The 15,898-nt window shown below is 44.5% G+C and overlaps 1 protein-coding gene across 6 annotated transcripts in view; it reads right to left on the bottom strand.

Annotated features, from left to right (window-relative positions):
- LOC147902317 (uncharacterized) overlaps positions 1–15,898 on the bottom strand; it is an 86,334-nt gene that overhangs the window by 13,431 nt on the left and 57,005 nt on the right. For all 6 annotated transcript variants that reach the window (XM_087373488.1, XM_087373483.1, XM_087373484.1 and 3 more), the window contains 3 exons: positions 12,517–12,585; positions 12,259–12,375; positions 11,912–11,980 (listed from right to left, as the gene is read on the bottom strand). In XM_087373488.1, coding sequence (XP_087229614.1) covers positions 11,912–11,980; positions 12,259–12,375; positions 12,517–12,585 — 255 coding nt within the window. The remainder of the gene's footprint in view (positions 1–11,911; positions 11,981–12,258; positions 12,376–12,516; positions 12,586–15,898) is intronic.

Raw genomic sequence — 15,898 nt, 5'->3', positions numbered from 1 at the left:
AGAGGAATGCAATTGGATTGTGTGGAAGAGCATAGAATGGGAAAGCAGTTGGCTTGTGTGGAAGAGCATTAGGCAACACATATGTGCATCAAGATTGTTGCAGAGTTCCCTGCCACAAAATGAACGCAGACCCAAAAGATGCTAATCTTTGACTCCCCTGCATCTATTAAGTAGCCGTTACTCCAGGTACAAATCTCATGCATTCATTATAGCACAAGTACTCCATTATTGGGGTTCAGGATGGATGATCATTAAAATAGATAGTCAAGATGAGCATTTGCAAAAACACATCAAAGACCTATCCATCTTTTGGAGCCCCAACAATAGCTTTTTAAATTCCAGCAATAAGTAAAGGAACTAAATTGAAGGCTCCGATAGATGGAGACAAGGGTGAATTGTTTCGAAAGCACAGTCAAAGAACAAGTTCTAGACGAGGTAATGAAAAAATGTAGTACAAACCCTCCACCACAGTCATATTTCTATGTTTAGTGCTATGGTCACAAACCAGATTATGTTGATGAAGATGGAACTAAACGGGGAAAGGGAATATAAAATAGAAATCCAAAAAGAGATCAAAGGATAGAATGATAGGGAAGTGAATATTGCATGGTCACGATACTGAGAAGATTGCAGCATGGGAGCATAAAAACAAGAGTGCAATAGGGTCGTGTGAAAGAGCAATAGGCAGCACATCCATGCATCAACTGGACCTAGCAAAAACAGTTGCATAGAATGAAGCAAAAAAGAAGAACGCTAATACTAGTGCTTAAACAAGATACATATGCCGATGACAAAGAAAACTTACATGCAAAATCCAATTGTCTACAAGGCCTTGCAAAGCTAATGGAAAATTACTCCACATGTGAGTACCCAAATGAGGAGAGCAAGCTTGACATCTGTAGGTGTTGGGTGTAGTCTCTGCCATATGTGCTCAGGCAAGGGGAGCGAGAAAGACTGCCCCGTGGGCAGCAAACAGGCTGCCACATGGGCAGGCCTGTAGAATCTGGTGTAAAGCTGCAACCATGTGGGCTGCTGTGGACGTCTGCACAGGCCCTGGTACAGACGCAAGCAATGGACGCCAGCAGAAGGCACCAGCAGGAGGCCACTTATAGGCCACAAGGAATGAGCAGCAGGTCAGCAGACCTATGGCTGCTGGTCAGGTTAGTTACAGACTGGGTCGGCAGACTCACAGCTGTGATTATACCGATGGTCGGTTGGTAAGCTGACAAGGTCCGCCAGTCATAGGGCTACCAAGCCCTATAAAAGGCCCCATGCAGGGGGTCCTTAGTTCATTGCAGGTGTAGCCATCAGCCAGTATAGGGCTCTGCAGTGCATACACCTACAGGCTGTGGGGCACTGGGTCGTGGTCCTACTGGGAGGGATCAGTAAATAGAGCTCATGTAGGTGCCAGATCTCAACGTATGTTTGCTGCAGGTGGTCGTACACTTTTTGGAGCTTCTTATGTCCGGATTTCTATTCTATAGATGAGATCTATTTTGCCTATAGATCTGCATGTTCTCTATCAGATCTGGAAGTGTTCTCTATCTCTTCTATCTAAGCAAGATAAACTGAGTGCTGGCATTAGCACACCTTACGCATTAGATGTCTTCCTTTCAGAGTTGGTGATTGCAAGGACATTATTATATCTGCACATTGAGGATTAGCTATGCTATGTTCCAAACAAATGTAGGTGTGTTTTCCAATATCATATCAGATCCGGGTGGTGAAGTCCTTGATGGCAAAGCCTGGAAACTTACTCCAAAGATCCACTTCAGAAGATGACTAAAGGTGGCTCCAACAAAGAAAGGCAACTTCAATTCAGATGGTGTGCAGAGATCGAGAGAGAGGCTTGCAAAGTGCAAGGTCAACGGAAACTCCAGGGAATTTTACCAGAGTACTCATGAGGACTTGTTTTCATATGCCCGATTTTGAGGAGAAGGGGATACAGAGGCTGACCAGGGAGACTCTACTACGACAGATCAGAGAGTAGCAAGAGGCAACCAAACCACAGGATACAGAGGCTGACTAGGGATAGCAACGAACGTGTCACAGATTTTAATGCATTTGAGTTAGCTCCAGGACACAACAGGGTGGAGGAGGAGGAGCTGGCTGATATGCGGGCAGTCTGGATTTTCGAGAGGACGCAGAGACCACCTGCGACACTGAGAGCGACTAGAGCACACTCTATTGAGGTCCGGCCTATCACAGCTTTCCTCAAAGGAGACCACCCGAGACGAGGGGTCACTTTGAACATAGCCCAAGGGGTTCAGAGATCAAGGTGACTGCACACCCCTCTGCCACCACAACGTGAGACAGCCCGACAAATGCAGATCCGAGACATTTTCACCACTCACAGACGAGCCACCACAGTACTGGGCTTCAGTTTCTAAGTCCCGTCTCAGTTAGTTAGTACATGTTTTATACTTGGTTTTTGCTTGAGCTATTGAGCTCTCTATATTAGCATAGTACTCAGCAAGGGCCTTAGCGTGGCCTTTGCTCCAGCCCATTGAGGCTTGTATGAGTTTTTCCCTTTGGTGTATTTTGTACTTTGTCCCTCAGGCCCGCGAGGCCTCCCTCGGACGTTAATAAATATTTCTTTCTTTCTTTCTATAGCCCTGAGATGGATTCATTGATTGCATTGTTCCTCGGTCCACAATTCTTGTTGGTTTGCGTCTTGCATTATCCTCTATCTCCTGAAACAAAACCACACCTTCGATTAGTGAGTCACCAGTATGCAAAAATTTCTTTAAACGAGAAACATGAAACACTGGGTGCACCTTGCAACCCTGTGGCAATTCTAATTTATAGACTACCTTGCCTATTCTCTTTAGAATTAACCACGGCCCACAGTATCAAGGTGATAACTTAGCACACTCTCCTGAAGTTAACGACTTCGAGTGCGAAGGAACTCTGAGAAAAACTTTTTCTCCTTCCTTAAATTCTCTTATAGACCGGTTTTCATCCGCATACGCCTTGGCTCTATCCATAGCCTGGCGGATATTAGTTCTCGCAAGTGCTAGCATCTCCCGCATCTGAACCACAAAGTTCGCGGCACTAGGCACTCTCTGAGGTATTCCAACTGTAGTTGGATTTGCTAGTCTATAACCATAATTCAATTCAAACGGACTAAACTTCGTAGAGGAATGCTTTCTATCATTGTAGGAAAACTCTAACAATGGCAACCACTTGTCCCACGTATGTTGCCTCAATGACACATATGCCCTCAGCATATCCTCTAAAATCTGGTTGACTCTCTCCGTCTGACCATCCGTTTCAAAATGATCCCCACTACTCATTCCCAACTCAGTCCTTAGTGTCTCAAATACCGCTGTCCAAAAATGACCGGTAAATCTGACATCTCTGTCTGACACTATGGATCTAGGCAATCCATGCAGACGAAATATATGTCTAATAAACAAATCCGCCACTTGCGGGGCACTAACAGACTCTCTAGTCGAAATGAAGTGAGCCATCTTGGTTAGACATTCAACCACCACAAGGATAGAATCATATCCACCTTGTGTCGTAGGCAGCCCTACAATAAAGTCCATGGAAATGCTCTCCCACTTACTTAGTGGTATCTCCAAGGGCTGTAAAAGTCCGGGTGGCTTCACCCGCTCGGCCTTACTTACCTGACACGAAAAACACCGTGTCACATACTCATGAATATGCTTTTTCATCTTTGGCAAAAAGAAATCTCGCTTCACGAGATCATATGTCTTCTCGACTCCTGGATGTCCCGCACATGGGCTATCATGGCACTGTCGAATGACTCTCTGCCTGAGATCATTCTGACTAGGTACTACTACCTTGCCATTTCTTTTTAGCATACCATCCCTTATGGCATATCTTGCATATGTTTGGCCTTTTCTGGATGCCAGGTCATCCTTTTCTTCCCCGGGTCTAAACACATGAGCTTTAAGCCATAAGCTCTGGACAAACTCGTCCACCTTTTGAGTTTCTCTAATCTCTGTCATTAGAGCACTCTCTAATACCGTAAAACTCATATTGTGCATAATGCGAGACAACGCATCAACAACCTTATTATCCTTCCCTCTTCGGTACCAAATTGTCAAATTAAACTCCTTCATGAGCTCTGTCCACCTAGCTTGGCGGCCCCTCAAGTCAGGCTGTTTACAAAAATGTTTCAAAGTATCATGATCCACATCCACATAAAACTCTGAACCATACAAATAATGCCTCCATGTTTTCAAAGCATGGATAACAGCATACAACTCTAATTCATGAGTTGGCCTATTCCTTTAAGAGGGAGAAAGCTTCTTGCTTTCAAAGACTACTGGCCTTCCCTCTTGAAGGAGAACTGCTCCTACCGCAATGCCACTTGCATCGGTTTTCAGGAACAACGGTTTCTGGGGATCAACTATTTTTAACACCGGTCCTGTGACCACAGCTTGTTTTATGGTGTTAAAACTTTCTTATTGATTCTGTCCCCATATAAAAGGTACTTTATATGAGGTCAAATCACTAAATGGCGATACTATTTCGGAATATCCTTTGATATGCCTTCGATAAAATTGGACAAATCCTAAGAATGATCGCAAAGCGGTCAGACTCTGAGGGATTGGCCAAGTCAGTATCGCAGCCACTTTCTTTGGATCCATTTCTACCCCCTCTGGAGTAATTATGAATCCTAAATATTCAAGCCTAACCATACACAGTATAGTTTTCTTCTTATTTACATAAAGACTGGCTTTCCTCAAAGTACTGAGAACACTATTCTTAAGTGTTCACGATGCTCAGTAATGCTTTTACTGAACACTAAAATATCGTCAATAAAATGTACTACGAGCTTTCCAATATACGGACGTAGTAAATCATTCATAAGCATGACGAATGTAGCTGGAGCATTGGTAAGTCCGAAGGGCATTACCAAAAACTCATAATGACCAAACCTGCTTCTGAAAGCGGTTTTGTGCACATCCTCGGCTCTAATCCGGATCTGATGGTAGCCACACTTAAGATCTATCTTGCTGAAAATCACGGCTCCATGTAATGCATCTAGCAAATCATCAATCCGAGCCATCGGATACTTGTGCTTAACAATGATATTATTCAATGCTCTATAATCTATACAGAGGCGAAACGTATCATCCTTTTTCTTCTTTAATATCACTGGCGAAGCAAAAGGTGAGAAACTTGGTTGAATCTACCCCAACTTGAGGTATTCTTCCAGTTGTCTACGCACCTCCGCCTCTTCAGTAAAACTCATTCTATAGGGAGGTCTATTTACAGATTCTGCCCTCAGGATCAGTTCAATCTTATGCTAAACATTCCGCTCTGGAGGTAACCCATAAGGTAGTTCATCCCTAAAACAGTCAGAGAACTCCTCTGCTATAAGATTAGCCAACTTGGCCATCTCAACACTTTGCGCAACATCAGTGCTAGCCGAAGAATCATCAACCGGCTCTATCGATGCTGTACAAAGAAATAACAACTCTTCTTGAGCTTTTCGGATTTCCATCACGGAAGCCAATGGTCCCTGAGGTACATCTTTTTCACCTCGTAAGACATAAAGCACATCATTCATCTTGAATTGATATACGTGCTTTTTCCAATCAATGACTGGATTCTTCCTAGAATGCCACGCCACACCCAAGGCTATATCTGCATGAGCAAGCTTAGTCATTTCAAAATCAAGCTTCTCAGCATAGTCCTGAATACGAAGCTCCAACTGGGTAACCCTTTGGTCCCATACTTCAGTTGAACTTCCATCTGCCATCCTGACTGTATACGCATAGCCAGATGGGCTAGTCTTTAACTTCAGCCTCTTCACGAGCTTGGAGTTAATCACATTGTGCATTGACGCCGAGTCAAACAACACAACGACATCATGATTGGCCACTTGCCCTTTCATCTTAATTAACTCCGTATCATTAAAGGCTGTATACCCTGTTGCTGCGAGCTTAGATAGGATGTTATCAGATGCACTCGTTACTAGCTTAGCAACAGACACACATAATAAACAAGGTACTGACCTCTGAGAAGATCCCGCTAGCTGAATCTGCATCTGTTCCGCTCTGGGACTTCCCTCCATCTCCACATCGCATTCTGAGACTACCATCTCAGCCATCCGACGATCCTTATTTCGTCGACAATCCTTCCACTGATGAGGCTGAAGGCAACCAAAACACAAGCCTTCTCTCCTCGCTTTTTCTCTTTGCTCTGGGTTTAAGGGAGACTTTGACCAAGCCCAGGCTGCCATTGGTGTTACTTTCCTCTTCACTCCAATGGTGGTACTTGATTTAGGAGTTTCAGCTGGTTTCGCCAACTTGGCTTGACCACTCGGCTGAGAACCACTCCCTTTACTAATCCACTTCTTCTTAAACCCAAATTTCATCTGGTACCCATATTGGGTTCCGACCTGCGCAAACCCACTTGGCCTACTGCCCTTGCCATCTTCATAGTTCAGGGCTATGGCTATTGCATCATCCAACGTGTTCGCATACTTAGCCCGAACTTCCATTTTAATCCGATCATTCAATCCAAATATGAAATCTTTCACTTGGATTGTTTGAGGCAGGGGTTCATCAACCTTTATTACGCTCTCTCGAAACTTATCAGTGTATTCTGCCACTGACAAATTTCTCTGACGAAGGTTTCTATACTGATCCCAAGCTCAGGATGCTTCGTCAGGAGGTCAGGAGGTAAGAAGTATTTTCTAAATTCCCTTTTAAACCCCTCCCAAGTAGTAGATGCAATATCATCTTTCTGTTGTTTAATCCACCACCGATCCGCTGCCTCACTAAACATGTGGGTGGCCTCGCGGATTTTCTTGATATCATTTCTGATTTCACAAATGGCGAACGCCTCGTCCCATTTGTGCAACCAGGTCTCAATGATATCGGAACTACGGTCATTCATCCGACCAGAATACTTTTCCGGCCTTTCAACACATCCCTGCAAATCTTACCCAAATGAGACAGCAGGTCTTAGAGCGATCAGGAGGTTCCAATCGGATGGAGTAGCCGCCCTTTGGCAATCTGTTCTTCCGCTGGTTCGCGTAGGAGTGAGCTGCCTCGATGCTGAGATCCACAAAGTCGCCCATCCAGCCACCTCGTAATTCGTCGACCATGTATCGTCGTCAATTCACGGGCTAATCCTACTCTCAGTTCCTTCTCTTGCCTCCGTCAACGGAAGTCCGCACGAACGCTTCAGATTACGCTAATACCAAATAGCAACCTGCGCTCTACATACGCAATTCTCTGCCCGTCTACTACGTCACATCACGTATCTCCACGAACCATCTGCAAGCTATCAACGATCTGTTAGCTCGACTGCATCACGCTGTCCCAATCGTCAGCGCTCCCTTACGAATGATCACGACATTCTCCACTACAGGCGTTCCAATGCCCCAAATCCCGTTCGTCCAGCCTGGAGCTCTGATACCAAATATTACAAACTTTCTCTATTTACTAGTGCAATATTACAGACTTTCTCTATTTACTAGTGCATATCACGAGAGTAGCACCACGAGTATCCTCCCAGCCAATTCCTGTTAGAGCGTGAGAGCTGACAGAGAAGTCGAAATCAACAAAATCACGTAAAAGCTCATTCTCCTTTCTCTCACTAACTCCATCAAGCCCCATCTCCTAGATGGATCTAGATGCCACATGTCATCATCATAGGGCCTTCCTAATGCATCTTTTCACCCCTCTCTTGGGATACTTTAATTCCAATTGCCCCTAGGCACATTGCTTGCATTAGGCCCTTAGCCTTAGACCCACCTAGTCTGGTGCTATCAGCCCTCACCTAGGACCTTGACATTAATTCCCTCACGATCATTTACATGAAGAGCAAACACATATATTACAAACATAGATCCTTTAAGGGAAATGTCGACTGATTCTTCCGAGGTCATGCTACCTCGGCTAGAGCGTAACAGTATGTGTTCTCTATGTGCATTATTATAGTCTAGCGTATGCTTTGGTCGTGATGTATGTCTAGATGGAGGGAAAAAGCTTTGCAGATTTACAAAAGGGGAATTCTCAATCCATAGGTATTTAGAGCCATCTACATATGACATGTTGATACGGCATGATATGCACGGATATCCACGTGGTTTGGTAGTCACGGCATTCAAATGGACAGACTTCCCCCTTTTCAGTACACTCTGGATGCACCACCCGAGATGATCCCACGAGATGAGATCAACCGTATCATACAGTTGGACCTCCTCCAGCTCCATACATCTAGGGCTTGGGGGGGAGAGGAGTTCTCCACCAAGATCTAGTTCTACCATGACCACTTCCTGAGGGTCTCACAGCACAGTCTTGTCATCAAACCTCGGTATCTTGAGGACAAGAGAGTCTCACATGCACTGAGGGTCACCATCGGTCAGTTACGAGTCTCATCACATCAGCTGCGGATTGAGGCAAGGAGAGCTACAGGTATACCCAGAGAGTAGAGGACTTGCACACTATGGAAGATGGAGAAGATTGAGACAGAGGAGCATTTTCTATGTGTCTGCCTTGTCTATTAAGAGATACGAGGACGATACCACTGCCTTTTTCAGGAGGGGCATGGCTTTGGTCCACTTACACGGCAGATCCATTTTCATGATCAGGTCTGTGTCGGGCTCTACTTGATTGAGATGTGTCGACATAGAGACACATTGATGCAACAGATTAGAGAGCAGCGCAGCAGAGACTGATGCCACAGGTCACCGATATCGATAGGTCACAGACTTTTGTTACAGACTTCTATGCATCTGAGTCAGGTGCCGGTGAGGCTAAGGGAGAAAGAAAGAAAGAAAGAAAGTTTAATAAAGTCTTCGGAAGACCGATGGGTCTATGAGACTGTGAAAATCCTGGTACAAACGAGCTGTTTGGGTGGAGCTACTAAACGAGCATCCACACCAATGCAGAATGCAAAAAATAAAAAATTGTAGTACTAAGTGCTAAGTACAACATAGTCATGTCAGTGGTCGACTACATATCAATCTCATCATCATCATCAACATCATCATCAGGACATCAGGGTGGATGAGGCAATGAAGGCATGAAAGCGGCAATGGAGTGTTGTCGGCCACTCACAGGTGTGGCCCTGTGACGTCTCCTGGTCATAACTCTGCGCCTAACAAGGGCTACAATAACCCCTGTCGGCCGGGCTCCGACTCTAAACAGGGAGGGGATATCCCCAAGTGTAATATGTGCATCAACCCTTTGTCTGAGCTATCGAGTCGCTAGCTCTGGGTACGATCATGTCGAGGTCTCGTCCCATGGGGGTCCAAGTGATCTAGCAAGAAGAACTCTGTGATGGAGCTTGAGGAGATGAGAGCATCATAAAAAAGCAGTAGGAGAGTCCACCACGATGTTGCCAGACGAGGGACACACACTCCACATGCGACACGGATGGGGACCAGAGCACGCACGATCGAGGTTCGGTTTGTCTCAGCCCTTCTTAAAGGCGAGGCATCACCCTTGACGTAGCCCACCGGATCCAAAGATCGAGGAGACCACGCCCTCCCCCACGTCGCGAGACAACTCGACAGACACAGATACGAGAGCTCCTCACATCTCATTAGAGAGCCACTAGGTTACCTGGATATACGGAACCTAAGCATGTACTAGGAGTGCTAGCTCTGAGCACCTAACACTCCTCTGTTATTTGGCTTTCACTACTCTAGCATTTCGACACTTGATTCATTAGTTTTTAGCACTTTAGCTTTTTAGCTTTCAGCAAGGGTCTTAGTGAACCCTTTGCTTCAGCCCTCAGTGGCTTGTATGAGTTACCTTTTTGGCGTGTACTTTGGGCCCGCGAGGCCTCTCGCAGACGTTACTCTCTCTCTCTCTCTCTCTCTCTCTCTCTCTCTCTCTCTCTCTCTCTAACTCTCATCTGAGGGGAAGCCACCTATACCCATTACAGATTCAGAGGTGTGGCACAATTATGCAACATCCCTCTATGATGTCCCGGCTCAGACACCACTCAACATGTCTGCTCTCCCCAGCCCACCACCTGCAAACGAATTCACCTCACAGATCGTGAGAGCTGCATAATGTCGGCTCCACAATCGGAGAACCCAGGACCATGAGGGCCTACAGACTGAGCACTTCGCACATGGACAGGAGATCGGCCCCAATCTTAGCACAGATGTTCAACCATGTGATATGCCATGGTTTCCCTTCGAGTACCACTACCATTGTATTGATACCAAAGCAGGAGATCCCATGGACACGGGGAACTACCGCACTCTCATGATTTATCACAAGTTGGCCAAGATCTACGTGTCAGTACTAGAGAGAGAGAGAGGTCAGCTTCTACACAGAGATGCATGGGCACAGAGCATTGGGGTAGGCTGGCTTTAGGAGATAGCATTCCACTCTGGATCATATCTTCACTTTACAGGCAGTCATTGAGGAGGCACGATCGCGATCCCAAAAATTCTAAGCCTTTTTTGTAGCGTTTCGGAAGGCCTTCGATACTGTCCCATGAGCTAGTATGATCAGATGACTACAAGAGATGCAGATCCCAGCTGTTATGATTTGGGGGGTGATCAGTCTGCATGAGTCACTCAAAGGGAGAGTACGTGCCCGAGTACGTGCCCCTAGAGGCTGTCAGACTGGATCGAGAGTACAATAGGGGTAAGCAGGGTGCCCTCTCTCACCAACTTTGTTTGGACTATATATTGGTGAGATCACGACATTCATTGACTGCCTGGGAAGCCAAGGATCGCGGCTGGCCAACCTAATGATATAGATACTATTGTACACAAAATTCAAATGACATAGTGCTCCTATCCTCTTCAGCAGCATGGTTATAGACACCCAGATGCCCTAGAGGTGTTCAGTAGAGAGAGGGATCTAACGGTTAGCTCGGTAAAACCAAGGTTATGATCTTCAATACCTCTCGGCCAACATTTCATTGACATAGCTTCACCTACAAGTCAGAGCCGATGGAGATCATACAGTTTAACACTAATATGGGGGTAGTCTTTGCAGGGCCAGTCTTCACAATGACCCATGCAGCCAGAGCACGCCTTACACGAGGGCAGGGAGCTCTAGCTCGACTAGGGCTACAGTATTTTCAGGTGCATTTTCAGGACCCCCTGACAAAGGGATGGCTATTTGACACATTAGTGAGGGCTACAGTCATGTATGCAGCACCCTTCTGGGGATGTGATCTAACACTGACTGAGTGGGGACACTTCGAGAGATTAGAGGTGACTATGGGATCCAGGATGATTCGGAGCAAGCCTTCAGTCCCCCACCAGATCATACAGGCAGAGTTTGCTATGACACCACTCGAGATCAATGCTATCTTCCAGGAAGCTACCTATCTCCACAGGGTCTGGGCCTTACCTAGAGAGAGGCTACCGAGAGGCAATAGAGTCATCCATGCGACCAGCTGAGAGTGGGGCTAGCATGACCTGGTATGCACGCATTTCTAAATGGTTTGACATACATGGCATAAAAAGAGCTTAGAAGGACTATGCTCTTTGCTCTCTTTATCCTCTGGCTTTTAGACTTTTGGGCTTTCGAGCTGATAGCCTAGAGCACCTTGCAAAAGCCTGAGAATAAAGAGAGAAAAGAGCATAGTCCTTCTAAGCACTTTTTAGATAAAACCATTGACTATAAAATAAAAAACAACTAAATAAGCCTCGAAATCCTTTTGTCACCATAGAATTCCCCCTGTATTATTATTAATCCAAGTCATACAGACTGTTAGTTATATTTTAAAATTCAAATCTCAGTATTTGAGGGGCAATCTATATTGTGTGAAAATGTCTGGGCACCTACCATGCACAGCACAAATATCCACTAGGTATCAAAAGGTTAAAATCTCATCCTCAATAATTAATGAAAATGAGAGCATCATAGATAGTAGCATAGACTTGGCAAATAGTAACCAAGGAATAAAATAGGTGAGTACATTAAATGAGAAATAAATGCACCTCTGCAGGGTTCTTTTTGAGGCACAATGAAACAAATTCCTTCATTGGTCTAGAGAAATGGTCATCAAGCTGCATTGCATTCAGCAAAAAAATCATTTTATCAGTGGCAGTAAGCATGTTTCAAAACACAAAAGGCTGTCTGAAAAGCTAAAACTTCAGGCAAAAAATTTATTTTGATACAGCAGACCCTATCTCGAGATCAGTACACCAATGTAAAATTACAATGACAGTATCCATGCAGATGTGTCCTCTTCAACCCTGCCCCAAGTGAATGTGTAGAAACACCCAACTACAGCAATACCATTATTAGCTTTCCATAATGCATGGCAGAGGAACAATCGATGCACCTGCGGAGAGTTATTCTTTGGAATAAGGAACAGAACCCTCATTGGGTGCAGATCTGCATATGGCGGTTCACCCTTTGCCATTTCTATGGCAGTAATGCCCAATGACCAGATATCTGCCTGCAAAGAAAGACTATGTTATTCAATGTCACGAAAAATATTGGAATATCATCCACACAGAAATGCATAACCAAGGTACATGAAAACTAATAGTGTATTGTCGGTAATATCAAAGAGATCTCATTGGCCAGTCAATGCTACCTTCTCATTATAACCATCTGAGCTCTGGATCACTTCTGGAGCCATCCAAAATGGAGTACCTACAAACGTCTATGGCAAGCAATACAAAGATCAAGGTTAACACATTGTTTGATTAGTGAAATTTTACATATACATCCGTTCAACACTAGACCATAATCATTCTTTCAGTTTGTGTAGAATGCAAGAGAAAGGTTTTAAGGTGAATACAAGACATCAAAGAAAATAATGTTGTCTTTGAACACGATTCCTCTAGTCCTTGCAGCATATAGCAAGAGAGACAAAACGTCAAAAATTCACAACCATTGGCATTGTTAAAATTATTATTATATTCTAGGCAGTGGCCAATGTAATGTAATAAGTGGACTTTTCCCTCTTAGAGGTTTTTCCCCCTAACCACAGTCTAATCTCTAACTGCGGTTAGTGATTAGATAGGGTTTTATCACTTAGACAAAGCCCCTCATCTCTTTCATTGTACTGCACTTCATTCAGTCCACTATTGAAAGACCTACGTTCAGCTCACTCTCTTCTTGCTCACTCTTGCTCTCTTCATTGTTTTCTCACATTTGGTATCAGAGCATAGTCTTCTTCCCGGACCTGCTCCCAGCTCCCGTCCGTACAGCCCTTGCTCCAACTCAAGCTTCGAGGTACCATATTGGTCGTACATCGTACAGTCACTTTGCAAGCTATGATTCCGTACAGCTCATGTGCTCGTCGTCCGTACAAGCATACAGATTTCGTACGGTCAGCCCCGTACAGATCTGTACCTGTCAGTCTGCATCAGCCGTACTGCTCCGTACATATGCGCAGTACTGTTCCGTACACATGCACCGTATTTCGTACACCTGTCATCAAAACTCCCGTACAGCTCCTGTCCTGCATTCCGCACAGCAAGTCTGCAGTGCCGTACTGTCAATTGTACTACTTTCCGTATCTTCTGTCCGTACAGTTAACTGTACTATCCATACAAGTTCTTTCAGCAGGTCATTCCGGACAGCCATACAGTCCGTATTGTACGGACTGATGCAGGACTTTTGAGCAGTGTTCTACTTGTAAGTTTCATTTGCAGGCGCATTCTTTGCATATAGCCATTGTTTGGCTCAGTTTTTTGGGAGCACAGTTGGATTTTTTAAATATATTTTTTGGCAATTATTGCAGTAAATCTGCAGGTGTTGAAGAAATTTGAAGCTTTTGCAATTACACTACAATTTTGCAGTGAAATTTGGGGCTTTTGCAGGCAGAGTGCAAATTGTGCAACATTTGGGGCTTTCAGACCATTTGCCTTCTTTTATATGCAATTTCCCACAAATTTGGGTTGCAATTTTTAGGTAATAGAGCATTTTGGAAGTTTGCAAGCAGTTCTGGACTCAGTACGAGTCAATTTGCAGACTTTTGCCTTTTTTTGCAGATTCTAGATGCAGATTTTTGGGCATTCAGCAGAGCATTGTGGTGCATTTTGAGCCTTTGATAGGCTGTGACAGTATTTGTCACTATGGGCAGATTTTCTCTGGCAGATTTTGCTTGTGCATTTTGCATCCCAACAAGGGATTTTACTTGTTCAGGTTGCTGTATTTCTGTGTTTATCTGGCAAAAATGGCTCAAAACAACCCCAATGAGGTGTTCGGAGTCCTCACATAGGAGGATAAGTTGGATGGCACCAACTAATCCTTGTGGAGTTTTATGGTTCACAATATCATGGTTGGCAGACATCTTTGGGATTATGTCAATGGAGATGAAGCAAGACCATATACAGTGGCCACACCTGTCACTCCTACAACTGGAGGCAGAGGTAGAGGTCAAAATGCAACACAACTAGTTGGAGCTGCCGCTCCAGGAGCTCCCAACAGCAGAACAGAAAAGATGGGATTCTAGAGATGCACAAGCTCTATCAGTGATTTCTCTCTCTGTCAAGAGGTTCATTATACCTCACATTCGGTCATGCAAGACATCAAAGGCAGCTTGGGAGATATTAGAGAGTATGTTTGCAGCAAGAAATGATGCCAGAGTTTCCTTTCTGAAGCGAGAGCTTTCTCATACGCATATGGATGAGGGAGATTCCATGAATACTCACCTCACAAAGCTTCAGGATTTGAGGGAGCAACTGCCGAATATTGATGAAGTCGTTCTGGATTCAGAGATGATTACCACCACTCTGAATTCTCTTCTTGAGTCCTATCTTGGTTTCCACACCTCTCTGAATTTGTCATTGAGGGGGGCCAGCAATCTTCCCTCTTTTCACGAGTTGGTAGGACTCCTGTTGCAGGAAGAGCAGACACGAAGAAACATGGCAACCCAGGTTGGCGAGCATGCCATGCTTTCCAAGTTCAAGCCCAAGGGAAAAGGGCAGCAAAAGCAACATGCCAATCAGCCTGCATATCAGCATAAAGCTGATTCAAGATAGCCCTCTTGTAAGGCTAAGGGTGATGCAGATAAGCAAAAAAAGAAGGGCATTTGTCACTATTGCAAGAAGCCAGGTCATTATATTGGAGAATGCAAGAAGCGCATAGCTAAAGAGAAGAAAAGGGATTCAGGTTTGGCTGTGTCACATGCATCAGCTCCTCATTCACATGATGGGGGAGATGTTATAGCCAACTTTGTGGAAGAGCACTATGCCTTTTTGTCTTACACTTCAGATTTTTTAGTGGGTAGTTCAGATGCTACAGCCACTAATGATGATGATCCTTATGCTTTCTTGACTTGCACTTATGATCCTTCAAAGGATGCATGCTCTCTCAATGCCAATGAGACACTGAATACTTGGTATTTTGACAATGGTGCTTCAAAGCACATCACTTCTAAGAAGAGCATGTTTGCATCTTTGCATCCTCCACCTACTAAAAAGAAGGTGACTTGTGCAAATAATTCTTCTTATTCAGTGTGTGGAGTGGGAGACATTATTCTCACATCCACTGATGGCACAAATTTCAGAATTACATATGTTCTCTATGTGCCAAACATAAAGAAGAATTTGCTTTCAGTGTCCTCTCTTAATAGAGGAGGATTTCAGGTTGTATTTGATGATGCTAAGTGTGCAGTCAAAGACAAAGAGAATGACTATGCTTTGATGTTGTCTGGCACTTTGTATCACGGTCTTTTTCAGCCTGATTTATATGAAAAAAGATCCGATCTTGCATTATCAGTGAGCACTCCCACTACTGCGATGCAGAATGCGGAGTTATGGCATGCCAAGTATGGGCACATGAGCTATGATAGCTTAATGACACTTCAGAAGCATGCTATGGTTGATGCATTGCCTCCTTTAGAGTCAACTCCTCCTCATGCTTGTGAGGGTTGCATCCTTGGCAAGATGCGTAGATTTCCTTTCAAGAAGGATGGTGCAATGAAAGCTACACGCAAATTACAACTTATTCACAGTGATGTTTGA

This window comes from Dipteris shenzhenensis, chromosome 4 (assembly GCF_047967505.1).
Source record: "Dipteris shenzhenensis isolate YYH24624 ecotype China chromosome 4, Dip_SZ_1.0, whole genome shotgun sequence".
In the NCBI taxonomy this organism is placed as follows: Eukaryota; Viridiplantae; Streptophyta; class Polypodiopsida; order Gleicheniales; family Dipteridaceae; genus Dipteris; species Dipteris shenzhenensis.
Note: the sequence above shows the minus strand (reverse complement) of the source record. Positions and strands in the feature narration are given on the sequence as shown.